The following is a 26,214-nucleotide window of genomic DNA, read 5'->3' on the forward strand; positions in this document are numbered from 1 at the left end:
CATCAATACATTTTCTTATTAGTATACCTCCGGCTTTTCAGAATATACCTCATGTTGAAGGGCGAGTCGAGACCCAAAGCCCTTCCACAGAACCACCGCCCTTTCACGACCCAAAGGTAGATCTAAAAAACCAAAACAGATTCCCAAAGTCCTCCAGGGGCGTGTCTCCATGACTCCCGAGTCCACCTTATTAGCCCCGCCTCCCCGCCCCGTCCCGCCCTAGCTCACCACACACTTCTTCGGGCTAGGGGAGGTCGGGGGCGGGGGGACGTAGAACTGTGAAGTGGGTTCCTCGTAGGCCTGGGTGTACACCGGCGTGGCTGTCAATCTGCGGAGGGGCGTGGCCCTGTGCACGGGCGTGGCACTGGGCACGGGCGTGGCCGTTGGCACGTGTGTGGCTCTTGGCACAGGCGTGGCACTGGGCACGGGCGTGGCCCTTGGCACGGGCGTGGCACTGGCCAGGAACGCAGACCCGTGCACAAACCTGGCACTGGGCACGGACGTGGCACTGGGCATGGGCGTGGCACTGGGCACAGGCGTGGCCGTTGGCACGTGTGTGGCTCTTGGCACGGACGTTGGTGGCCTTGGCACTAGGCACGGGCGTGGCACTGAGCATGGGCATGGGCATGCCCGTTAGCATGCGTGTGGCTCTTGGCACGGGCGTGGCACTGGGCACGGGTGTGACCCTTGGCACGGGCGTGGCACTGGCCAAGAACGCAGACCTGCGCACAAACATGGCACTGGGCACGGACGTGGCACTGGGCATGGGCGTGGCACTGGGCACGGGCGTGGCACTGGGCACGGGCGTGGCACTGGGCACGGGCGTGGCACTGGGCACAGGCTTGGCACTGGGCATGGGCATGGCTGTTGGCATGCGTGCTGCTCTTGGCACGGGCGTGGCACTGGGCATGGGCGTGGCACTGGGCACATGCGTGGCCCTTGGCACGGTCATGGCACTGGCCAAGGATGCGGACCTGCTTACCAACATGCCAGTTCGTAAGCAGTACCCTTCTTTCTCTATAAAGAAAGACCCTTCTTTCTTTATAGGTCCATGCCCTTCTTCTCCACAACAATCATTTTAAACATGACGTGATGACGTATTTATCGTATTACGACGTGATGACGTATGCATGAAGGAGCAATCGTGCCCAGTGCGACGGCCAATGGGCACTGGGCACGATTGCTCCTTCATACATATGTCATCACGTCGTAATACGATAAATACGTCATCACCAAGCGTGGTGTCCAGCTGCGACCACGGGCCAGCGGGGGGAGTGGGGAGGGGGGGGAATCGTGCTGAATCTTCCTGCAGCACGGAACAGGCAAACTTGCCTAGTGTGAGTGCGCCCTTGATTGTGTAGTCCTGGGACCCTGCAGTGAACTCCATCACCTCCTGGGGGTCGTTCTGGAACTTCTGCTCCAGCTCTGTGCTGCTGTTGGTCTGGAGCGAGCGAGTGGGCGAATTAACACACACACACACACACACACACACACACACACACACACACACACACACACACACACACACACACACACACACACACACACACACACACACACACACACACACACACACACACACACACGGGAGCTTTTGTAAGAACAAAACGGATTAGTATTTCTGTTTTTTTATCCTTTCAGGTCAGTTCTTTAAATAAATATTATTTGAGCATAATTTATGGCATTTTTTGTACTCTACCACCAATAATCTACCCTGGCCCCCCTAGCAGGTACTCTAAACTTAACGTTTACAAACAACAAACAAACTATCGTCTTACGTCTGCGGATGTGAGCCGATACAGGCTGGCGCCGCTTTGCGATGGTGCTGAACTCACCGGTGAATCGTACTGGTTCCAGTTCCCATGCTCTTCCTCCCAGTACCAGAGCCACTCGGTGGTGAGTAGGAAGGTGGGCTGGAGGACTGAGGAGATGGAGGAGAGACGCCTGACCTTCTGGAGTCCACGCGTCATGGTGTCAAAGCACACCGCTTCTACATCCACCGTGCTGCAGGAAACATCACACACCTTTGACCCTCAGTATGTGGGTTTAGAGATCAGCATAAAAAGTGCAGCATAAAAACACAACACAACTTTTGTTGCATCAAATCAATGATTAAAATTGACCAGACATTGGGAATACAACAGGAGCAAAGTGAGGTTTTAAACTGGGCTAAAAACTGGGGTTCAGTAACGAACTCCACCTTCAGTAACGAACTCCACCAACGGCCAACACAAAATTATATTTTGTGTAACAATTTACTTCAAGGCCATCCATTAAGGCTGGTGTCCTAGCCCTATTTCTGGCAGGTGACAGGTAGACTAAACTAAACTTCCCTCAACAAGCAATCACAAGTCTACTACCAGTGCCCTGAGAGCAGCAGACCCCTATAGTACTGCTGAGTGACTTGTGTTTGTCCTCTGTGAAAAGGGGCTATTCTAGCCCGGGCATTACCCCCGTGTGTGTGTGGGAGTGTGTATCAGGGTGTCAGATTCCCACTGTAACTCAATCTCCCAGCACATGAAGGGAAGTGGCCGCTCAACATCCAACCCCCCCTCCTCCCTACGTCCACAGTCACCAAAGACGCTCTTCAATTGATGGACGTTTCTATGGCAACTGCTAGTCGGCGACGTCTGGACAGACTCCAGACATGAACTCTGATCCGCACCTCACTGATGACAGGTGATCAGTATGGCGTGTCCGCCCCCATCCAGAGACACCCGCTTGGATAAATTGCCCCATCGATATCTGTGCAGCCACGGAGCGGAGGAAGCGAGCAGGAAAGAGTATCGCTGACCATGGCGGCCCTCACGGTGGCCCACTTTTCCCGACTCGTCCTCTGAGGGGCGTGGTGCGTCTCTGCCACCAGAGGGCAACAGAGCGCTGTACCGCCCATGGGAGAGACAGAGACGGGTCTAGCGCAGAGTTGTTACCCGTCAAGAAAGTTTAAATAGTAACACAAAAAGAAAGAATGGGATGTATGATATTCATAAGCCAGTAGACCTACAACTTACCTATGGGTTGTGTTCAAAGATTGTGCAAAGGGGTTTGTACTAGGGATCGACCGATATATCGGTCGGCCGATATCATCGGCCGATATTTACGTTTTTTACGTGTATCGTACCGGCTGATACGCGGCTGATTTTCACCGATTATTATTTTTTTTTTTTCTTCTTCTACCTCAGCTGTTTTTAATATTTGTTAAATATTCTTCATCTACTTGTTCTTACTTGTTCTACTTCACCTGTTTTTACTATTTGTTAAATATTGTTTTTTATATTGAAGTTCAATAAATATTCCTTTAAAAAAAAAAAAAAAAAAAAGAAACGGCTCAAGAAAATCGGTATCTGCGTATCGGCGTATCGGCTAAGGCTGATGAAAAAATATCGGTATCGTATCGGCCCTAAAAAATCGGTATCGGTCGATCCGTAGTTTGTACAGCCCTATATTAGTTGTACTTTATGTCGTTATTGTATTACTACAATTGATAACAAATAAATAAATAATAGTTATGGAAAAAAATAATCAATAACTTAAAGATATGATCTAAAACCTATTATACAATGATGTTAATAAGAGGTTTTTCAATGCTGTTTATTACCCTTCTTTAGAGTGTGCATGTTCCTTATTTGGTCATCCCGGAAGAAACTTGGGTTTCGTTTTCCAATTGTAAGAAAAGGAAACTCAAGCCGACTACTGCCGTGAATAAACGCGACCCACCCTTTCTTTACAAGGTCCATGAACCCACCGAGTTCACAGCCGTGTACAACTTGGAGTGAGAGCAGTGGTGGTTTTAGCATAGAGGCATAGGTAGGTTGTCCCCCAACCAACCTTAAAAAAAGAAAAAAATAGGTTTTTTTTTGCACACACAGAAACGAAGCAAGACAAGTCTAAACGATAGACTTGTCTTTCGTTTAGACTTGTTAAGGGTCGAGGTTATTCACGGCAGCAGTCGGCATGAGTTTCCTTTTCTTATGATTGGAAAACGAAACCTAAGTTTCTTCCGGGATGACTAAATAAGGAACATGCACGCTCTAAAGCGTTAAAAAATAAAATTAAGGGCTAGGAAAGGGTTGGTGATGTAAATTATTTTAGTCTATGCTATTTCTGATGACATGTGTCAACAGTTATGAATGGTTCTCCACGTAATGGACAACTCCATATAAGGTTTGATGATTTTGTAGATAAGTTAAAGACTACAAACATGGCCACTTTGCCATTCCGCTAAAGCCAAGACAGACCAAAGGTTTACCTGGGTAAACTAGAACGTGTAGGCGTGGCTTATTTACAATTCCTCCCACTTGCAATATAAACTGTTTGTTTACCTGTGTTTGGGAGATGCTTCATGAACCACCTCCAGAACTCAAGCTTGTTTACCGTGTGTCTCTGTTAGAATAAACCACGTGTTGAACATTTACCACTCTCCGAGTCATAGAGGAGGCACGAGACCGCCACACCACAAAGGATCAAAATAGTTTTTCATCAATTGGGGAGCAAGCCCGGAAGGCCGCGATCCGGACAACTCAACTTGGCGAGCCGGCACAGGTAAGCAGAGCCTTTTGAAGTCTGTTGTAGTGTTGACTGGGTTATACATGGTAAGCCAGTTTTGTCTGTCTGATCCATTCTCTTAAAATAACCTGGCGTGTGGTATAATACGTGGTATAGTGTTGACGGAGTGATAAATTCCAGGAAGGTTGTTTTATAAGAGGGTGTGGTTAGCCCTCGGACTTTCGAGTGACGACTCAATGGTAAACTGGTTTGGTAACTAGTTAGTCCTTACACGCCTATGTGATGGAGAGACTTCATAGGCTGGGAGATTGAGTTTTTTGTTTGTATTGTTGCATGGTGGGTCACTTCACCCATGCAACATTTATTCCTAATCGTCCCTTCTTCTGCGTCATCTTATAAACGTTGATGCCACTTTCAAATTTGAAGTGCCCCGAGTTTGGCCAGGCATTGGAAGAAATTTGTTTAGTCAAATACAACATTGCACTTCCTCTTCTGAAGTGAAAGTGAGATGTGGGAACCCGGTCGTTCCTGTAGACGTGTGTGGACGACAGGTTTTGAACAGCAATTTAAATGAGATAATGTCTGAAAGAATCTGAGTGGTTTAAAAGAAAGTGTTACCAAAGCGAAAGCCCCCTCAGTGACGTGTGTGTGTGTGTGCGCGTGTGTGCATGTGTGTGTGTGCTCGTTCTCTTTCAGTCCGCCGCCCGGCCCACCGGCCGCATGGAGGAGGACCCCGCCCGGCTGCCCTCCCACCTGCGTGAGTCTCACCTGCGCCACAGACAGACAGACAGGCAGACAGAACGACAGACAGAACGACAGACAGACAGACAGACAGACAGACAGACAGACAGACAGACAGACAGACAGACAGACAGACAGACAGACAGACAGACAGACAGACAGACACAAACCTGCGTACTCATGCATGCACCCAGGTACACACTCACATGGGTACTTACACATGCACATACACAAACACACGTACATGCTGACACGTACGTGCTGACACACACACACATACGTACACGCGGACACGCATACAAACATACGCATGCACACGTACAGTATACGCTGACATAAACCCAAACACACGCGTACACACTGACACACGCGCAAATGAAAACACACGGACATGCTGACACACATACACAGGAACGTGCTGACTTGTACACACGCAGACGCGCACACCCAGTCCAGCGGTGAGAGGCGGTCCCTGGGTCCATGCGTGGATCGGTGTGTTTCAAGGAGAGGAGGAGAAACGGTTTGTTTTGTGTTGTTCAGAATGACGTCAGTAATCCCTAAACTCGGCACGCACTAAAAATAGAACCTTGATGAGAACCAATGAGGGGACGGAGCACACACACCAGCGAGAGGCTGTCAACATCAGTGCAGTTCACACACACACACACACACACACACACACACACACACACACACACACACACACACACACACACACACACACACACACACACACACACACACACACACATCGAGAGCTCACACTTTGGTTGAATATTAGCACAAAACAGGCACTGGCACTTTTTAAGATGAGACATAAGATAAGATATACTTTATTCATCTCAGCAGAGAAATTTAGATGTTCCAGCAGCCAACATACATACACACACAACACAACACAAAACGTGTATGCATACATATCCCACCTATACAAAACCATGAGCCCACAATACCTAGGATAGAAAAAGTGGAATGGATGGTCCAATATACAGGTGCAAAATTAAAAATACAGGTTGATATAAACTTAGCACAAAAAGTAAGGAAAGTTGTGTTTGGTCGATTATTTCTCTGTGATAACAATGCTTTTTGGCAATAGATCTTATACCATTGGAAAGCCTGTTTAGTTCCCTTTCAAATGGTGCCCCATTTGTAAGGAACATGCATTTGTGGGATGAGCATCAGCGCTGAGTAGGTCGGTTGCGCCCATGAAAAATGTTGTCAAATCTTTTCTGCCATTGCCAAAGCGGATATTTTGCTGTTGCTATTGAGAATTGTTTTGAGCTTCTGGTACCCCCAGGTGCTGCCAATCAGGTGCCTAATTGGCATTTGATTGGGCAACTTCAAGCTGGTGTTCCGCAAAAACATTATTTGGAGTGAGCCCTAGTACCCTGTCCTGTCCTGTGTACGGCCGCTTGGAAGCTCCAAGTATAGCAGCATCAACAGCATTGACCGCTTCCTTCAATCCATCCCTGACACTCCCCCTAATCCTGGATACACTGGGGCCAACAGAAATTCTCTGGTGGAGTGGGCTAGCAGCAAAAGTCAACTATAGCTGCTACCAACGGGAAAATGGCGGTGGAGACACCTGATGTCTTGACCTAGGTGTTCTAACCTGAAACAAACCTTCGGTACCCTAGGTAGGTACCATCTCCAAACTGAAGGCCAAGTTCTATATAACGGAGGATGTCAAAGACAGGCCGCGACGTGGGCGTCCCAAGAAGACGACACCATAAGAAGACCATTTCATCACCCTGTCAGCACTTAGGTGCCGTAGGCTGTCTTCTACAGATTTGCAACCAAGGTTTGCAGGACGACATGGCCGACGGCTCTCTGCCCAGACAATCCTGAACAGACTACACCCAGCCAACCTCCGGTCTCATAGGGCTCCCAGGAGTCCTGCCATGACTGCCCTTCACCGTCAGGCCCGTTTGCACTGGTGTCGGCAACACGTGCACTGGAAGCTGAACATATGGAGGAACGTTATGTTCAGTGATGAGTCCAGATTCTGCCTATGGCAGTTGGATCGTAGGGTCGAAGTGTGGGGAAGACGTGGAGAACACGATGCTTATTGCTGCACCGATAGAATAACTCTTTTGGTGGAGGCAGTGTGATGTTGTGGGGTGGCATCTCCCTCACTGGAAAAACGAGGCTTGTGATCATTGGAGGCAATCTCAATGCAGAGAGATATAGAGATGAGATTCTACAACCAGTGGTAATCCCATATCTCCACAGTCCGGGACCGAACTCTATCCTCCAAGATGACAACGCTCGCCCCCACAGGGCGGGGTTTATCAGAGACTACCTCCAGAATGTGGGAGTGGAGAGGATGGAATGGCCTGCTAGCAGTCCTGACCTTAACCCCATTGAAAACTTGTGGGATCTCGTGGGGGTCAGAGCATGTTGGGGGGGGAGTAGGTGAGGTCCAATTAACTTGCGGGCGCGGGGGGCCTTTGTGAGGGGGGAGGATGTTGGGTCTGTGTGGCTATCAGAGGCCGGGGAGGTAGCCAAAGGCCCTGTTCTGAACCTATTAAAGAACCCGTTCAGCTCATTGGCCCTTTCCTGACTGCCTTCTACCTGATTTCCTTTCACTTTGAAACCGGTTATGGTTTTCATACCGTACCACACATCCCTTATGTTGTTCTGCTGGAGCTTGCTCTCCAGCTTCCTCCTGAATGCTTCCTCCTCTTTGTTTTTTCTCAGCCTCACTCTCAACTCCCTCTGTACGCTCTTCTGCTTTTCTCTGTCACCGTCCCTAAATGCCTTCTTCTTGTTTAGCAGAACTTTTAAGTCACTGGTGTGAAAGTGTTTGCAAGGCACCTCACTTTCCTAGCAGGTACCACATTATCAACACAGAAGGAGATGTAGTCTGTTATAAAGTCCGTCAGGGAGTCAATGTTATTCCCATGTGGTTCGCAGAGCACATCCCAGTCTGTAGCCTCAAAACACCCTTGCAGGAGCTCATGGGTTTCCTGAGACCACCTCCTGACCGTCCTTGTGGTTACCGGTTGCCACTGAACAACGAGTGTGTAGGTGGGACTAATTAGAACCAGGTTATGGTCTGACCTGCCAAGGGGAGGAAGGGCTGTGGATCTGTATGCATCCCTGTGTGTTTGCATACAGTAAATCCAGTGTTTTATTGTCTCTGGTAGGGCACATGACAATTTGGTGAAAAGTTGGGAGTGATGTAGAGAGATAGGCATGATTAAATTCCCCTATGTACGGTAGGAAAAAAGTCAGTACCTGACTGCCAATTCCCAGAATACAAGACATGCTGGACTCTCTTACTGGCAGCTATTGGTTTTCAGTCCTGGACAAGGGTATTGCCTACCACCAAGGCTTCTTAGATGAGCAGAGCAAACCCCTAACAGCATTCATCACTCCTTAGGGTTCATAACACTGGACTAGAATCCCATTTGGCCTAAGCTCGGCCTCTGCCGAATTGTAAAGAAACATGGAGGAGTGTTTGTGTGGCCTAAGAGATTTCATGTGTCAACCGTACCTGGATGATAACCTGGTACATAGTTCCAGCTTCGAGGGTCATCTCCAGTGCATCTAAAGAGTGCTACAGCGATACCAGAAGCATGGTGTCAAACTGAGTCCAGGCAAGTGTGAAGCATTCAAGAGGAAGGTGCGCTTTCTTGGACGCATGGTGTCAGGTGGTGTCTCTGCAACAGTGGGTGACCTGAGAGAACTGCTAGGATTTCTCTTCTACTACAAAAACATGTATACCAAACTTTTCCAGGTTAGCAAAACCACTGTATCAAGGGGAAAAGACAAGAAAGGGTTGAACACAAGAAACAAAGGTAATTTTGCCCCCAATTTGCCCCATTGACTGGACACAGCCATCAAGCCATCAAGAAAGGCTGCACTCTCTCATTGACAAGTTGACACCGCCGCTCTTCTTAGGCTACCTATCTCACTGAGCCCTTTACGCTTCAATGTGATGCATCAGAAGAGGGTCTGGGAGCAGTCCTTTACCAAAGACAGAAAGGGAAAATGGTGGTAATAGCATATGGTTCACGAACACTGACACCGCCTGAAAAGCAGGTGCTGTGAGCGCTTCCCGGATTACCTTTACCACTCACATTTCACTGTCTATTCATACAATAATCCTTTGATTTATGTCCTTTCAACAGCCAAATTAAATGCCTCAGGGCATGGCTGGGTTGCTCAGCTGGCAGACTTTCGTTTCACTATTAAGTACCGCCCAGACAGGTTCAAAGCCAACGCTGTCGTGTTCCTTTAGAAAAGGTTATCAAATCAGGATTGCTTTTAACTCACTTAATTTGTTAAAGTTTCGGTATGGTAACTATGAAGCAAAAGGAGGGGAATTGTATATACACACGTGGAGAGACGCTTAACAGGGCATCCTGGCTACCCTACCTCTAGAGTTTCTGCTCTATTCTTGCTTACGCGCTGTTTAGATACGGAGTAGGCTCGGCCTTTATGACGTAGTATGTAATCTGATTGGCTATGATATTGAGGCCCCGTCCACACGAAGCCGAAACGGGCGAAACCGTTACGGTTTCGATCTATCCGGTTTCGAAGTATCTCCGTAAAGACGAAGCCAAGCGAAACCGGATAGATCTGTAGAAACGCTGTAGTAAACATTCCAGGCCCATAAGGGGCGCTGCTTCTGGTACACAAATCCAGAAGAAGAAGAAGAGGCGAGCATGCGCATAAAGGCTGCCCCCCGAACCACTAACAACACAAACAAACAGCTCTTCTACGATGGCGAACTAGATTCTCAATAAATAATGGCTTAGCAACCCAACAAGGGACATGATATGCTGCAGAACGATTACAAGCTTGTAGTCCGCCATCATCTTTTTTGTTGTGATTTCTGAGACTCCGCGGGCTTAAGAGCCATTGGCTAGGAGGTCGAGGGGTGGGGCGATGACGTCATGGTTTGCGGTTTCAGTCGGTTTCAGGCGTCCACACGAAACCAAAACGAAACCGGATAGATTTGAAACCACCTCCGAGGGTGGTTTCAGAAGTTTGCGGTTTCGGTCAGCGGATTCGCCGGCTTCGTGTGGACGGAAGGCCGAACCGTACAAGACCTTTGCGGTTTCGCCATGAAATCGGCTTCGTGTGGACGGGGCCTTGAGTCCCCGCCTCCGGCTTCTTCATATGTGCGATGGTGCTGCCTTCTTGTGGCTATGTGTGGTTATTACAGCTTATATGCTTGTTGTTGCTCCCTGGTATATTGTGCAGACTTTACAGTTTATTTGCTTTGACATGTGCTGTGATCCAATGTTGAGTATCTCAGTTTTATCTGAATTTAACTGGAGAAAGTTATTTGACATCCAATTTTTAGCATCATATATCATGTAAGTCCAGACCAACATAACGGTTGTGTGCGAGATACATATGAACGTACACTTACCACTTTTGTAAATGCCGTGTATACAATACATTCGGATTGCATGATAGGAATCGATCGATTCCAATTAGAAATCTAATCGGATCAGAAGTGTCCATGTAAACGCGGCTAATGTCCAATAGTTATTAGGGGCGAGGGAGGGACATTAGATCTGTCACTCAAACCTCTGCGTCAGTCGTAAGGAGATTTGATTCATGATGTTTAGTCGAGCTTGTGTTGACTGAAAGGTTGATGTTCTTTAAGTTCTTGTATGATTATTTCAAGTTGAAGTTCTACATAAATGTAATATTAATTTCTGTAAGACTATTTTCAGGGTTGTTTTATTTTAGCTCATGTACCAAACATACATTTTCCGTGGCTGTGTCCCTGCACACACACACACACACACACACACACACACACACACACACACACACACACACACACACACACACACACACACACACACACACACACACACAAACACACCATTTAACATTTCTTTACCTCTATGTGGCTTTACTAAAACATTTTCAACCTCACTTTGGCACTACAGCACTCACCGCATTTTCTGCAGGAAATGCATTTTCTGGTTTCAAATGATGTCAGTATCAGATATCACAAATATAAAACATTGTATTTAGAGTGTTGTTAGTGTTTTTTTTTTTTAACCTTAAATGATTTGAGTGCATAAAGGTTTCAAAAACGACATAGCTAGACATTGGAACTACATTCCACCAAATTACTTTTACTCTTGATACTTAAGTACATTTGAACCCAAGTTCTTTTTTGACGTTTAAAGGGAGTACTTCCACTTTTACTGGAGTAATATTTTACACTAGGTATCTCAACTTTTACCCAAGTACGTGGTCTGAGTACTTCGTCCACCAAACGTTAGCGTGGGTATTTTTTTGGTATACTGTCAGAATGCAACACATAGAGGGTTGAAGTGATTCTGTTCCTCAAAATACACTTTAACTTTAATTTTGTGAGAAAACATTACCAACAGTTAAATCACTTTTTCTTTTGGAATCCAACTTTGAAATTGAATTCCAAAATAAAAGTTTAATTCTGAATCTGATTTAAAATTCTTTAAAATGTCTTTCTTTAATTTATCTTTTACTATGGAGATCACCATTGCCTTGCCACGTGAATTTCCCTGAGGCAATCATCCATAAACACCCCCTCTCCTCTCCCTCGAAGGTGTGCTTCGACTACACCAACAACGGATGCCAGGAGGGCTGCATTAGGATCCACATCTGTGAGCGATACCTGCGTCGTAACTGCTGCGGCTCGCGGGCCCACGATTTCTACGAGCCGCAGCCTTTTGAGATGCTGCAGAAGAGCCGCATCCCCAACGACCTCATGGCGGCCATGGAGTCGATGTACATCAACAAGGAGGTCCTGGAGGCCAAGGCCAAGCAGGCCGGACAGGCCAATCAGGTCCCTGCTGCTGGTGCTGGTGCTACTAGTGAGTGAATCAGCACATTGGGGGCGCGTGGCTCAGGAGGCAGCGTGGGTTGGCTGGTACCCGAAAGATTGCTAGTTCAATTCCCCGGCTACTCCTAGCTGAGTGGCGAGGTGTCTCCGACCAAGATACCTCACCCTAACTTCTCCCGACGAGCTGACTGTTGCCTTGCGTGGCTAACACTGCCGTCGGTGTGCATGAATGGGTGAAAGTTCGGCAATATCGTAAAGCACTTTGAGTGGCCACTGGTTATAAAAGTGCTGTATAAATGCATTCCATTTACATTGATATATCTGTTTCAAAACAATGACTAAATATTACTTGAAATGCAACACGGTGTCATGAATGTTATGTATTATGACGTAGTAAAAATTGTTTTAAGTGCAACACGATGTCTGGAGAACTGGAGAAAATTTTTAAAACACATTTTAAAACTTACGTGGAAGTGCTCGTCCTTGGATCTGAAAACAATTGTTCATTGTTTGTTGTGTCTTTCAGATAAAACCGAGATTTGTCTGCTCTTCCTCGAAGGCAACTGTATCCAACCCGTAGGTGAGTTCAAACGAATAGATCATATTTTAGAACCCATCGCATAGAAGACAGCTTTCAAACCTGATGCCACCAGTGCACCAGAGATGACCTGATGTGTTAGCCGCATGAATCACCAATAAATAATCAATTGTTCCTCCGTCTTCTTCAGAAAAGTGTTTCGGAGCTCATTACAAGCTGCCTTACAGATGGGAAGTTCTGGAGGGCCATCAGTGGACGCTGCTGGACAGCTCAGAGAAGATAGAAGAGGATTACTGTGACCCCAAAATAACATACAGGTATGGGACACACGAAAGCGTATAGGATTGAAGGTGCTGATAGGATGAGGAGACTCTAGTCGTTACAAGCAGACCTGCCACTGCTTGTACATCTCTAGTCAAAACCCTTTGGTTTAAATGAGCCTAGTCCGTTTAATCCAAGTTTGAAACCCTTTCTGTTTAAATTAGCCTACTCGGTTTAATACCAGTTTAAAACCCTTTTTATTTAAATGAGCATATTCCGTTTAATACCAGTTTGAAACCGCTTTTGTTTAAATTAGCCTGCTCGGTTTAAGATCAGTTTGAAACTATTTTTGTTTAAATGAGCCTAGTCCGTTTTAATGCAAGTTAGAAACCCCTTTGTTTGAATTGGCCTACTCTGTTTTATCCCAGTTTGAAACCCTTTTTGCTGAAATTAGTGTACACCATTTATACCAGTTTAAAATATTTTTTCTTCAAATGAGCCTACTCTGTTTTATCCCACTTTAAAAGCCTTTTAGTTGAAATGAGCCTACTCTGTTTAATCCCAATTTGAAACCTCAGTATGCTCCGGTTGATTTCTATTGTCCCCTTAATCCTGTCTGTTTTTCATTATTGAATTGATTGAACAAGTGTTGCGTTGTGTTTTTATGCTGCACTTGTGATCTCTAAACCCACATACTGAGGGTCAACGGTGTGTGATGTTTCCTGCAGCATGGTGGATGGAGGAGCGGTGTGGTTTGAGACAATGACGCGTGGATTCCAGAAGGTCAGGCGTCTCTCCTCCATCTCCTCAGTCCTCCAGCCCACCTCCATACTCAGCACCGAGTGGCTCTGGTACTGGGAGGAAGAGGATGGGAACTGGAACCAGTACGATTCACCGGTGAGTTCAGGACCATCACAAAGTGGTGCCAGCCTGAATCTGCTCACATCCGCAAGCGCAATAATCCAGCCGATAGTTTGTGGTTTGTTAAGTTTAGAGTACCTGCAAGGGGAAGCAGGGTAGATAATTGGCGGGAGAGTTAAAATATGCCATCAATTGTGCTTAAATATTTATTCGAATAACGTATTCAAATAGACAAATGAACAGAAATTCTTAACCAACGAAACCATTACTTATCCCATGTGTTTAAAAACATTACTGTGTGTGTGTGTGTGTGTGTGTGTGTGTGTGTGTGTGTGTGTGTGTGTGTGTGTGTGTGTGTGTGTGTGTGTGTGTGTGTGTGTGTGTGTGTGTGTGTGTGTGTGTGTTCATTCGCCTGCTCGCTCGCTCCAGACCAACAGAGCACTTGAGCAGAAGTTCCAGAACAACCCCCAGGAGGTGTTGGAGTTCACCGCAGGGTCCCATGCCTACACACTCAGCCTCCAGGGTGAGGCCACCGTTACCCAACCCCCGATCCACCATCGGTGTACACCCCGTGAGCTGATATAGATTGTCATACAGCGGGGGAGGGATGGTGACGTTGCCAGGGAGTTTCAACCCCTTGGACCAAAGAGGTTGCTGGTTCAAACCCCAAGCTCACTGCATTAACATTTAGGGCATTTAGCAGACGCTTTCATCCGAAGGGAGTAAGCGACATACAACCACACACACTCGTCAGGAGAGGTTAGGGTGAGGTGTCTTGCTCATGGACACCTCGAAACTAAGCTAGGAGGAGCCAGGGATCAAACTAGCAACCTTCCGGTAACATCTCAACCCTTTATTAAAGGGGACCTATTATGCTTTTTCGACTTTTATGACCTATAAACGTTGTTATAATGATTGATAGTCATGTTTAACCATACTAAAGTGTCAAATAATGACGTACATGCATTTCGACGTATTCCCTGCTGACAGTCTGGGGTGGCTGTGCAGAGCGCTAAACACTCGGGACAACGTTTGCGATTCACTTGTTCACATTTCCGGGAAGTCATCTACGTAGAGGCACTCCTGCCACGCCCCCATATGCCTGGTCAAATCCGCTTCAAGGTAAGTAACCAATCACAACGGAGTTGGGTTGGCAGGAGGGGGGCGAGGGGGCGGAGAAGGACGAAACCGAGCGTTGACAGAGAATGCTGAAAGCGCCCAAATGAGAGGAAGAGTTTCCCGAAAATCTACATCGTTTTTTTTGTGTATGGTTAAACATGACTATCAATCATTATAACAACGTTTATAGTTCATAAAAGTCGAAAAAGCATAATAGGTCCCCTTTGATGATCTGTTATGTGAATTCTCTGTGAGTCGCTTCAGACAGAGTCTGCTGAATGACTCAATTGAAATGTAGCAACATAAGATTTGTATTCCTTTGCATTTTGCAGACATGATTCAGACCAATAAGAGTTACAGCACCAAGAGGCTGGTGAGGCGACGGCCTCGGTTCCTGTCCTCCGCCGTCGTGCAGCTCATCAGGTAGGGGTGTGACGATACACTCAGCTCACGAGACGAGACGAGACACGATATTGGGTTCATGAGAACGAGACGAGACGAGATTTTAAGAAAACTACAATGACAAAATATATGACTGGACCAACAGACATTTATTTAACCAAGTCGCGCATGCATTTTGAAATGTTTTATTATAACTCTTTACATGCATGAAATTGAAACTAAAACTAAAATTTATAAAAGTTAAATTAAAATAAATTAAATTCAATAATTCTCTTTTTTTCAAGTGCAAACAATACTATGTGCAAAACCAAATCAAAGTACCCAAAATGTACTTTGATTAAATGTATTCGTTTTTGCGGTTATTCAGCCTCTTCTTCTCCTCCTGAAAAACACGACCGCATTGCATTGTGGTATACGGGAGTAACATGTAGGCTACATCGTATGTACACTCAAATTTTGGGTATTTTAAGTGCACTATATAGTGCATGAAATTAACCACTGAGATTTCGAACACCACTACAAAATGGCGAGCACCCTATATAGTACACTATATCCGTGATAGGGAACGATTTCGAACACAGCTTATGGCTGCTTTCGATGCTTCCCCTGCTTCCCATCCTTCTCCTCCTCTTCTTTTCCTTCTCCTTCTTTAGGTTCTGGCAGGAAGATGTAGCAAAGGCGCATTACTGCCCCCACAGGCGACAAATAGAAGTTTGGATAAATCACAAATCTTGCGAGACCAATTTTTAGCGCGACGGGTAATATCGTCGAGTTTAATCTCGTCACACCCCTATCATCAGGACAAGGTGCCTTCCACCTAGAGGACGAACTGCCTCTCTGTTTGCTTTTAGAGAAGCCAAACGTCTTGGTCCCGTTGCACCAGTGGTTCTCAAACCTTTTCTACTAGTGTACCCCCCCTACGATTATTTTTTTAACCAAATACCCCCTTCACAAAACATTTTCGGCAGAAAAAAAAATGAAATTGAGCATGAATAATATATGGGCGTATTTGGCAACGTAAAGTTGAACATTGAAAGGGTCACGTTTCCACCACCTTTCCATTTTCTAGAGCTGGTGCTACTGGTGGTGCTGGTAGTAGTGCTGGTGTTGTTGCTACTGGAGGTGGTGAAAGGAGAAGCCCGCCCCAAGGTAAAGCAGAACGTTTATTTGATATTTTTACGTTTGTTGTCACCGTATGTTTTTTTTCAGCACATTGGCGGCACGTGGCTCAGGAGGCAGAGCGGGTTGGCTGTTAGGCGGGAGGTGATAGTTCGATTACCCGGCTACTCCTAGCTGAGCGGCGAGGTGTCTCTGAGCAAGACACCTCACCCTCACTGCTCCCGACGAGCTGGCTGTTGCCTTACGTGGCTGACACCCCGGGCGAGATTCCCTCTGAGGGGCGTCCCACCCGTATGGGCAGGTGCATGCTCCCCTAAAAAAGTTTGGGGAAATCACTGCTCCAAGTCTATTTTTAGTAATGTGATTGTCACATTAACTATCTATGGTTTCTGTAGGCTTTCCGGCTATAATTGGTCTGTAGACATCAAATTTTGGATGAGGGTGTGCGGCGATTCTAGCTGAGCTTAGCGTCTCATGCATTGTTGAGGCAGGGCAGCTTAGCCAACGCGTTCCTCTGTATGTTCATCACATAACCCTGCAGGCTTCACTAAGGATTTCAATTTGTGTATCCCCATGTCCGTTCCATTTGGGAGACGCAGAGTTGAACTTTCCCCCGTTCCCCGTTCCCCGTTCCCCGTTCCCCTTCTCACACAGCTTATGTGCACGGCACCTTCTCAGCAAGGGGGGGGGGGGGGGGGAGGGGGCGCCAATTTGCCAATTCCCCACACAGTGATATGATTGATAACAGAAAACCGCTTGCGGCGCGGATTAGTATTATTTTTTAAGTGCTCGTGCTGCCCCCCCATGTGTCATGAAATAATGCCGCCCTGGGCGGCTGTCTGCTTCGCCCGTGCCTAAAACCGCCACTGGTGCTCATCAATTGATCTGAAAACAATTGTTCATTGTTTGTTTTGTCTTTCAGATAAAATCGAGATTTGCTTGTTTTTCCTCGAAGGCAACTGTATCGACCCCATAGGTGAGTTCAAGCCACCCGTGGCGCTACCATTGACCCACCCATTTTAGGTCCGGGCCCGCACATTTTGACCCAGGCCTATAGTGAGTAGTGAGGGATTTTCAATCTAGCTGTTCATCCAATAAGCAGCCTGAGGAAAGCTTTGAGTAAAAGCTTCTCAGCCAATCAGCGGCTTCTACCCCACGTGTGGACTGCCTGCCCGCAGGCTGCAAGTGATCCAATGAAATGAACGACGTTGGCGCACAAGCTTTTCAAGCAAGCTCAATGAGACAGACGCAGACAGTAGCTAGCTATTAGCTAATATGAAACGCAAAGCAAAGCAGCTTCTTTTCATTTAAATTCAGCAAGAAACGCTGCGAGGAGCAGGAGGAGGAAAATCCTGGCATTTTAAGTGATGCGATTACAAGTGACGAGTTACCATCCTGATCGGCCGCCCTCTCCCCATCAAGTCCTCCCGTAGCCCCCCCCCCCCCCCACCCTCACACCTGGAAGGCAAGTAGGCTAACAGTTAGGCTAACATAAACGCTAGTGTCTGGCTATCTGTATGCACATTTTCTGGAGAGAAAAATAATATTGGCAGTTGGCAGAGGTAACTTATGATAGCGTTTTATGTGTTATAGGAGGAGACAGGGTTCAGTAGCCTATAAACGCCGTTCCCCAAGAAGACCTGTCACAACCTCCGTTAGAGCTGTCATCAATAGATGAGCCTGCAAGCCAGCCCAAACTCTGTACATTCCCAGCCACACACATATCGGGGAAAGATAGGAGTTTTTCTGACGGGTGGTACTCAAAATCCCTGTGGCTGGAATACAGCATCTCAAGAGATGCTGTTTTTTGTAAGTCATTTCCCTGAAGCAGCTAATGAATTACTGAATTGTATTACAGAACCAATCGTATAGCAGACAGCAGAAACCTCATGCCACCAGAGCACCGGAGATGAACTGTTGATGAACTGTTGAAATGAACTGCTAGCCTCATAAATCACCGATACATAATCAATTTTTCCTCTCTGTCTTCTTCAGAAAAGTGTTTCGGAGCCCATTACAGTCTGCCTTACAGCTGGGAAGTTCTGGAGGGCCATCAGTGGACGCTGCTGGACAGCTCAGAGAAGATAGAAGAGGATTACTGTAACCCCAAAATAACATACAGGTATGCAACACACAACAGCGTATTGCAGGGGTCAGCAACCTTTTCAACATGCAGTGCCAGTTTGAAATGTTCTCGTTAATGAGTGTGCCTTAAAGGTCCCATGACATGAAAATCTCACTTTGGGAGGTTTTCTAACATAAATATGAGTTCCCCTAGCCTGCCTATGTTCCCCCAGTGGCTAAAACTTGCGTTTGGTGTAAAACTAGCACTAGCTGTTCTGCTCGCCTTTGAAAAAACGGAGGCTCAAGCGCGCTGATTTGGAATGTCTGTGCTTATGACGTCATCAGGAATCTCAGCTCCTCCCCTTACTCTGCCTGGCCCGCCCAGAGACGTTGGCCCGCCAATGAGACTCGACCTTGCGAGCGCCACATGTGTGTGTGTGAATACACACACTGTAACGCAAGTGTTTCTTGTCGGTTCTTTGACGTGTCTTGTATTTCCACAACGAGACTGTCGTGGGGGTTATCTAAGCCATGGTTGAGAAGGAATTGGGGGAAAGGAACTTTGGTTTGACTCGCTGAAGTACATGAACTGCGACATGCCGCCGGTTGCCGCGAGGCACCATCGCCCGGCAGCAGGCAGCCGGCAGCAGGCAGCGCGCGGTTCAGTCGACTTCAGGTTGATGTGAAAGTGGAAGAACCAGAGACGTCGCAGAACCCGACAAAGTCGTTTGTGATTCATAATATCGTCTGGAGGCGCACACAATATGTTATATGATATAGATATCTATGTATTATATGATATTATTTAGATATAGAGCTCCAGGACTGTAACGCAAGTGTTGTACACTTCCTTGTTATTTGGATAACCGTTCTGCTGTTGGTGTGATGGCGCATAACACGTCGGACTCTCGTCTCTGGTATTTCTACAACGAGACTCGTATTGGGGGTTATCTCAGCCAAGGTTGAGAATGAATTGGGGGGAAGGAACTTTGGCTTTGACTCCCTCAAGAACATGAACCACGACAAGGAGGAGAAAGGGATCTTTGCCGGGCAGCGCTTATGCACCTCCGCCTCCGGCGGTGGTCCCTCAGCGGGGCTCAAGCGGGAGACATTCGCCGCCAACAATCCCTTTCTCCTCCATGTCGTGGTTCATGTTCTTGAGGGAGTCAAAGCCAAAGTTCCTTCCCCCAATTCCTTCTCAACCATGGCTCAGATAACCCCCACGACAGTCTCGTTGTGGAAATACAAGACACGTCAAAGAACCGACAAGAAACACTTGCGTTACAGTGTGTGTATTCACATTGATGTGGACGTTGAAGAACCAGGAACGTCGGAGAACCCAACGCGGTCGTTTGAGATTCATAATATCGGCTCACACAGCTTTTGGCCGTGATAATATATATTATATGATATAGATATCTGTGTAGGCTATATGATAATATTTAGATATAGAGCTCCAGGACTCCCGTGTGTTCTAGAATATTTACAGAACACGGCTAAAGGCTGTGTGCGCTTCGCCATTGCGATACATCCACTGTAAACAGAGCGCATGGTGGCTGCAAGCTGCTCAGGGCCACACCCCCACCCTCCTCCTTGACACGCCCACCGAAACAGCGCATTTGGGGGAAGCTCAATGTGCGACTGGCTCGGAGTGGCTGTAATGGCGCGTTTCCACTGCAGGGTGCGGAACGGATCGGATCGCAAAGGTGCGGGTCGGGTCGCGTTTCCACCGCCAAAAGTGGGCGTGACCCGGACTTTGCCGTACCCGTTCCGGCCCCATTCTCGGGACTGCTCCGTTGCAGTACCCAAAACGAGACCAGACGCCTGAAAGGGTCCCGTGAAATTCTAGCTACACCCCCCCCTCCGTTGATTGGTCGACAGAATCGTCACTTCCGGGTGACGCAGGGATAAAAACAAACAAACAGTAGCCTCGAGGTATTATTCTTTACAATTAACATGTCGCGTAAAAAGCTTGCTTGGGCGAACAAGGAGGTGGAGACGTTCGTCTGCATTCTTGGGGAGGAAGCCGTTGTTTACGATGTTTACGTAGCTGCCGCGGCGATTGACATCCGGCCTACCACCAAGGATACTGTCGGCAGTGGAAACGCAACCTCGGAACTGAGCTGGGCTATACCGCCCCCTCCCTACCGCACCTTTGCGATCCGATCCGCACCCTGCAGTGGAAACGCGGCATAACTCTGCACCACGGCTGAATTTAGGGAACGTCTTTGAATACTGTGTTAGTTGCCCACTAATACCTATATTAAAGAATACATAAAATAGCATGTCATGGGACCTTTAAGCAACAATATATCAAATATTAAGCAGATTTATGACACAGCGACCAAAAACATTTCCAGAAGACCTGGAATTGTATTATGTTTTTTTTGTTGTTATATTTGCAACATGGGATTACAAATTATAATTACATATGTCTCATCTTAAAACACCACTTTCAGAAACTCATTCAAAAACATATTTGCAATGTGAGAAATGTAAAATACGAGAATATATGAGAATGTTGGAACAATCCACATCTTTAAGACATGTAAAGCTTTGCAAAACCATGTGAAGCCGATGCATACAGGCCACTTGCAAAAATATTTTAAATATTTTGTTCTATATTACTCACAAGGTTTAGGCTACATACTATTAATTGATCCCATTTCAGAACACTGCTTTCAGTAACTCAGTTAAACATATTTGCACTGGGAGGAAATGCCCTAAACAGAATAAAGCGCAAAAAAAATCGGTAGTAATGATTATGCTGCCGCATTGTGACATTTTTTGATAATATATTTTTTTTCTCAAGTGTGCCATTGATTAAGCCGGCCACTTGCCAGTGGTGGCACGCGTGCCTAGGGTTGTCGACCCCTGGCGTATAGGATTGATGGTGCTGATAGGATGAGAAGGCTCTAGTCGTTACAAGGAGACCTGCCACTGCTCTTACCTCGTTTAAATTAGCCTACTCTTTTTAATCCCATTTTGAAAGCCTTTTATTTTAATTGAGCCTACTCTGTTAAATCCCAGATTGAAACCCTTTTTGTTGAAATGAGCCTGTTCGGTTAATGCCAGTTTGAAACCCTTTTTGTTTAAATGAATCTACTCCATTAATACCAGTTTGAAACCCTTTTGGTTTGAATTAGCCTACTCTGTTTAATCCCAGTTTTGAAACCATTTTAGTTTAAATAAACCTACTCCGTTTAATCCCAGTTTGAAACCTCAGTATGCTCCTGTTGATTTCTAGTGTCCCCTAAGTCTTTTTTTCTTTATTGAATTGATTGAAAGAATGCAGTGTTGTGTTCTTATGCTGCACTTGTGATCTCTAAACCCACATACTGAGGGTCAACGGTGTGTGATGTTTCCTGCAGCACGGTGGATGTAAAAGCGGTGTGCTTTGACACCATGACGTGTGGACTCCAGAAGGTCAGGCGTCTCTCCTCAATCTCCTCGGTCCTCCAGCCCAACTTCCTACTCACCACCGAGTGGCTCTGGTACTGGGAGGATGAGCATGGGAACTGGAACCAGTACGATTCACCAGTGAGTTCAGCACCATCGCAAAGCGGGGCCAGCCTGACTCGGCTCACATCCGCAAACGCAATAATCCAGCCGATAGTTAGTTTGTGGTTTGTTAACGTTAAGTTTAGAGTACCTGCTAGGGGGGGCAGGGTAGATAATTGGTGGCGGAGTAGAAATATGCCATCAATTGTGCTTAAATATTTATTTTAATAACTGATTTGAACAGACAAATAAACTGAAACGACAGTATTACTCAACTCATATGTTTACTGTATGTGTGTGCGGCGTGTGTTCATTTGCCCGCTCGCTCTCTCCAGCCCAACAGCAGCACAGAGCTGGAGCAGAAGTTCCAGAACGACCCCCAGGAGGTGGTGGAGTTCACCGCAGGGTCCCAGACCTACACACTCAGCCTCCAGGGTGAGGCCACCGTTACCCCCCCAACCCCGACCCACCCATCGTTGTACACCCCATGAGCTGGTAAAGATTGTCATACGACGATGATGACGTTGCTAGGGAGTTTCAACCCCTGGGCAGAAAAGGTTGCTGGTTCAAACCCCAAGCTCATTACATTAACATTTAGGGCATTTAGCAGACGCTTTCATCCAAAGCGAGTAAGCGAAAATACAACCGCACACACTCGTCAGGAGAGGTTAGGGTGAGGTGTCTTGCTCATGGACACCTCGAAACTAAGCTAGGAGGAGCTAGGGATCAAACTAGCAACCTTCCGGTAACAACTCAACCCTTTATTAATGATCTGTTATGTGAACTCTCTGTGAGTCGCTTCAGACAGCGTCTGCTGGATGACTCAATTGAAACGTAGCAACATAAGATTTGTATCCCTTTGCATTTTGCAGACATGACTCAGACCAATAAGAAATACGGCACCCAGAGGCAGGTGAGGCGACGGCCTCGCTTCCGGTCCTCCGCGGACGTGCAAGACGACAGGACAAGGTGTGTTCCACCTGGAGGACGGACTGCCTCTCTGTTGGCTTTTAGAGAAGTCAAATGTCTTGGTCCCGCTACACAAGTGGCTCTCAAACTTTTTCTACTAGTGTTCCCCCTCTAAGATACTTTTTCAGGTAGCACAAAACATTATGGGCATAAAAAAATAAAATTGAACATGAATAATATATGTGTGTTCTATTTGGAAACATGAATATTAAGAGGGTCACGTTTCAACCACTTTCTCGAATATCTACGTTTCAGTATTTAAAGTTGCTCAGGGCGAAAAAAAAAAAGACAGTTAACTTTAAGATTTTCTGAGTACCACCTGCAGTACCCCATAGTACCCCTAGGGTTAAGGGTACCCCCACTTGAGAACCCCTGCCCTAAACAATATAAAAAAACATTACAGACGATTGTACGACCTCAGAAAGCGCCGCTGAGTGTACCAGTAAGGCGACTTTGTATCGCCAGATCTACCGTCACTCCTCTGTCCTAACGTTGATCCTCATATTTCAGTGAGACACCCACTTTTACATCAGGTACTTTGGACCGCTGCCCATAAAATAGACACAGAACGGGTCCTTTCTATTACGCTTCAAATGAAGTTATTGTTATTTTTTTATTTCAGTAAAAGGCCTCCAAATGGTCCATCAAATGTCCAAGCTTTACCCAGACGCTGGGACAAGTCCCAGGTTCCTGAGATTGGACACAAGGTAATGATAATCCTTATTATAGGGTTACATAGAAGGCTTAAATGCAACAAAATTACCTAAATTTCCTTTTTCAGGTCGAGATCATAAATTTTATGTGCTTTTAGAAACGTTATATTCATTATTAGAGAATGATGTTAACCTTATTTTGATTTTTATCCAGTGTTGATGTTGATGACATCCTGGTGATTAATAAAGTTGTATTGATGATGCATTGAAAAAGATGAGTAAACAGTATTTAAAAAGATGAGTTTCATGACATGAACCTTTGGGTTGTTCTAACGGTTCTCAAAGGTAAATTAAGAGCTCTCTCCTCTGTCTCTCATAGAAAGTACTGCTGCGAGATTCGTCCAAAGAATACAAGAAGGTGGAGACGCTGTTTCGTCAGACGATGACCGCCTTTGACATTGTGAAGATCGAGAGGATTCAGAACAAGAGTCTCTGGGACCAATATCAGTTGTATGTCGGTTGGTCGGAAAAGCCGTAGAATTGCAGACACGAGGGACTCAAAACGATAATGCATATATGATCAAATGTCATTTTAAAATCAAATTAATTAATTTTAATTAATTTTACAACGTTATCTTACGTTATAACATTATCTTATCGTTATGACGTTATCGCTATTTTTTGTAATGTTTTATAATGTTATAAAAAAAGTATGTTTTTATAACGATCTTTTTTAAATCGTGTTTTCTAAAAGGCAAAGGGAACAAATGAAGACGAGGAACGGCGGGCATTCCGTGGTCGAGAGGAAGCTGTTCCACGGCACAGACTCCAAGTTCATCGACCCCATCTGCTGCTCGAACTTTGACTGGAGGATCTGCGGAACCCACGGGACCATCTTGGGCAAGGGTGAGCTTACCACTAAGACATCGCTTCAGGACTTAAAGGTGCAGTGTTTACGATTAGCGGCATCTAGCAGAACAGTTTTGGCAGAGAAGGTATATTCATAAGTGTGTTTTAGTTATTGTATAGCCCATAAAAAATCATTGTTGTTAATTTTTACAATGAGCCCATGCCGTTGAGGTGGCCATGCTTCTTCAGTAGCCTAGAACGGACAAACTGCTCCGGAATTTAGAATTTAGGCTTTAGAGTTTAAAATGTTAAATAATCGCTGTCATTCTTACACTATCAAACTATGAGCTAAAGCTGGTCAACACCTACTGCCACATCACAAGCCAGTACAGGCCGCCTTTCCTGTCCTATGGCTTTTGAGAGGGAAAGGTGAGACAGGGAAGATATCCGGTTGGTTGCAATATGCAACCTCACCTCTAGATGCCAATAGATCCTACAGACTGCCACTTTAACAACTGGCATGTGTTGGAACGGCTTGGATAACCAAAGGTTGCACAATCAAAGTTTAGATGTGCCGATATACTCTAAAGAAATGGGTCAAACTTTTTTGAAAAAGATGTATTGTTTTTTGGTATTTTCTGCATGTAATCGATACAATGATTGTTTATGTTTCAAAGCACAATCAAATGAATTATCTGGAGATAAAGCAACACTTTATCTTTTCTCTCTTATCTTGTCACTCTTCCTCCTCCTCTCCTCTCCTCTTTCTTCTCATCTATCTCCACCTCTGTCTCCCCTCCCCTCCTCTCCTCTGTCTCCCCCTCTCCCCTCGTCTCTCTCCCCATCCTCAGGCAGTTACTTCGCCCGGGACGCCAGCTACTCCCACACATACACCAGCTACGCCGCGACGGTCCGCTCCATGTTCGTGTCCCGGGTGCTGGTGGGCCACCACACCTGGGGCTCGGCCGGCTACGTGCGCCCGCCCTCCAAGGACGGCGGGGACACCCTCTTCTATGACAGCTGCGTCAACGACATCCACTCGCCCTCCATCTTTGTCGTCTTCGACCGGCCTCAGATCTACCCGGAGTTCCTGCTCACGTACAAGGCGAAGGCTGCGGTCGTGGCGAAGGCTGCGGCCGCCGCCCCGGTGGGGAAACCCAGGCCTGTGGTAATACCCACACCTGCTGTGATACCCACGCCTGTGGTGAAACCCACGCCTGTGCCCAGAACCACGCCCGCGCAGCAGTTCCCTGGTGCTTCCACGTACCTGAAAAACGTCTCTCAGCCACATATCTACCGCCCCCTCACAACAGCCCTACCCGTCCCCCCTACCCCGCCTGCAAGCCACTGTCCCCCGCCATCGAGCTCCTGCCCTCAGACCCACCAGGGGTTCAAGGGCATATCCAAGAGAATGCGAGAGAAGGCGTCAGGCATGGACTGGTACAGTGTCCCGGGTGCCGCGCCGGAGGTGAAGCGCCAGCGCCTGTGACCTGAGCCACGCCCGCACAGCGGTTCCCTGGTGCTTCCACGTACTTGAAAAATGTCCCTTTGCCACAGCCCTACCGTCCGCTCACAACAGCCCCCCCCCTCACCCCGCCTGCGAGCCACAGTCCCCATCGGTTCCCCGGCCCCTTCACATACTCGATAGCCGTTCCTCCGCCACACTCCTACCGACCCCTAACAACAGCCGCCCGCCCCCGACCTACCGGCCTCAGATCTACCCGGAGTTCCTGCTCACGTACAACAGAAAGTGAGAGAAGGCGTCGGCCGTCGACGACTGGTACAGTGTCCCGGCCACCACGCCGTTGGAGAAGCCCACACGCCTGTGC

General features: G+C 46.8%; 1 protein-coding gene across 1 annotated transcript; it reads left to right on the forward strand.

Annotated features, from left to right (window-relative positions):
• Positions 1 to 950: 950 nt before the first annotated feature.
• On the forward strand, positions 951 to 25,982 carry LOC130380432 (uncharacterized). Its single transcript, XM_056587625.1, has 21 exons — positions 951 to 996; positions 1,378 to 1,439; positions 1,879 to 2,040; positions 4,433 to 4,542; positions 5,203 to 5,263; positions 11,813 to 12,080; positions 12,576 to 12,629; positions 12,778 to 12,904; positions 13,577 to 13,745; positions 14,139 to 14,232; positions 15,161 to 15,251; positions 16,300 to 16,379; positions 17,272 to 17,325; positions 18,345 to 18,471; positions 21,785 to 21,953; positions 22,250 to 22,349; positions 22,787 to 22,883; positions 23,506 to 23,590; positions 23,916 to 24,046; positions 24,291 to 24,442; positions 25,237 to 25,982. Exons 1-21 carry the CDS (start codon positions 951 to 953, stop codon positions 25,872 to 25,874), a joined length of 2,877 nt encoding a protein of 958 aa, XP_056443600.1. The 3' UTR covers positions 25,875 to 25,982.
• The last annotated feature ends 232 nt before the right edge of the window (positions 25,983 to 26,214 follow it).

Source organism: Gadus chalcogrammus, chromosome 4, assembly GCF_026213295.1.
Source record: "Gadus chalcogrammus isolate NIFS_2021 chromosome 4, NIFS_Gcha_1.0, whole genome shotgun sequence".
NCBI lineage: Eukaryota > Metazoa > Chordata > Actinopteri > Gadiformes > Gadidae > Gadus > Gadus chalcogrammus.

What these genes read in the sequence shown, in the direction of transcription:
- LOC130380432 (XM_056587625.1), top strand. Translation starts at nt 951, where the DNA reads ATGGCACTGGCCAAGGATGCGGACCTGCTTACCAACATGCCAGTTC. An exon ending in ACACCTTTGACCCTCAGTAT is followed by an intron (nt 2,041 to 4,432) that starts GTGGGTTTAGAG and finishes TCCGAGTCATAG; the next exon opens with AGGAGGCACGAGACCGCCAC. An exon ending in AACTTGGCGAGCCGGCACAG is followed by an intron (nt 4,543 to 5,202) that starts GTAAGCAGAGCC and finishes GTTCTCTTTCAG; the next exon opens with TCCGCCGCCCGGCCCACCGG.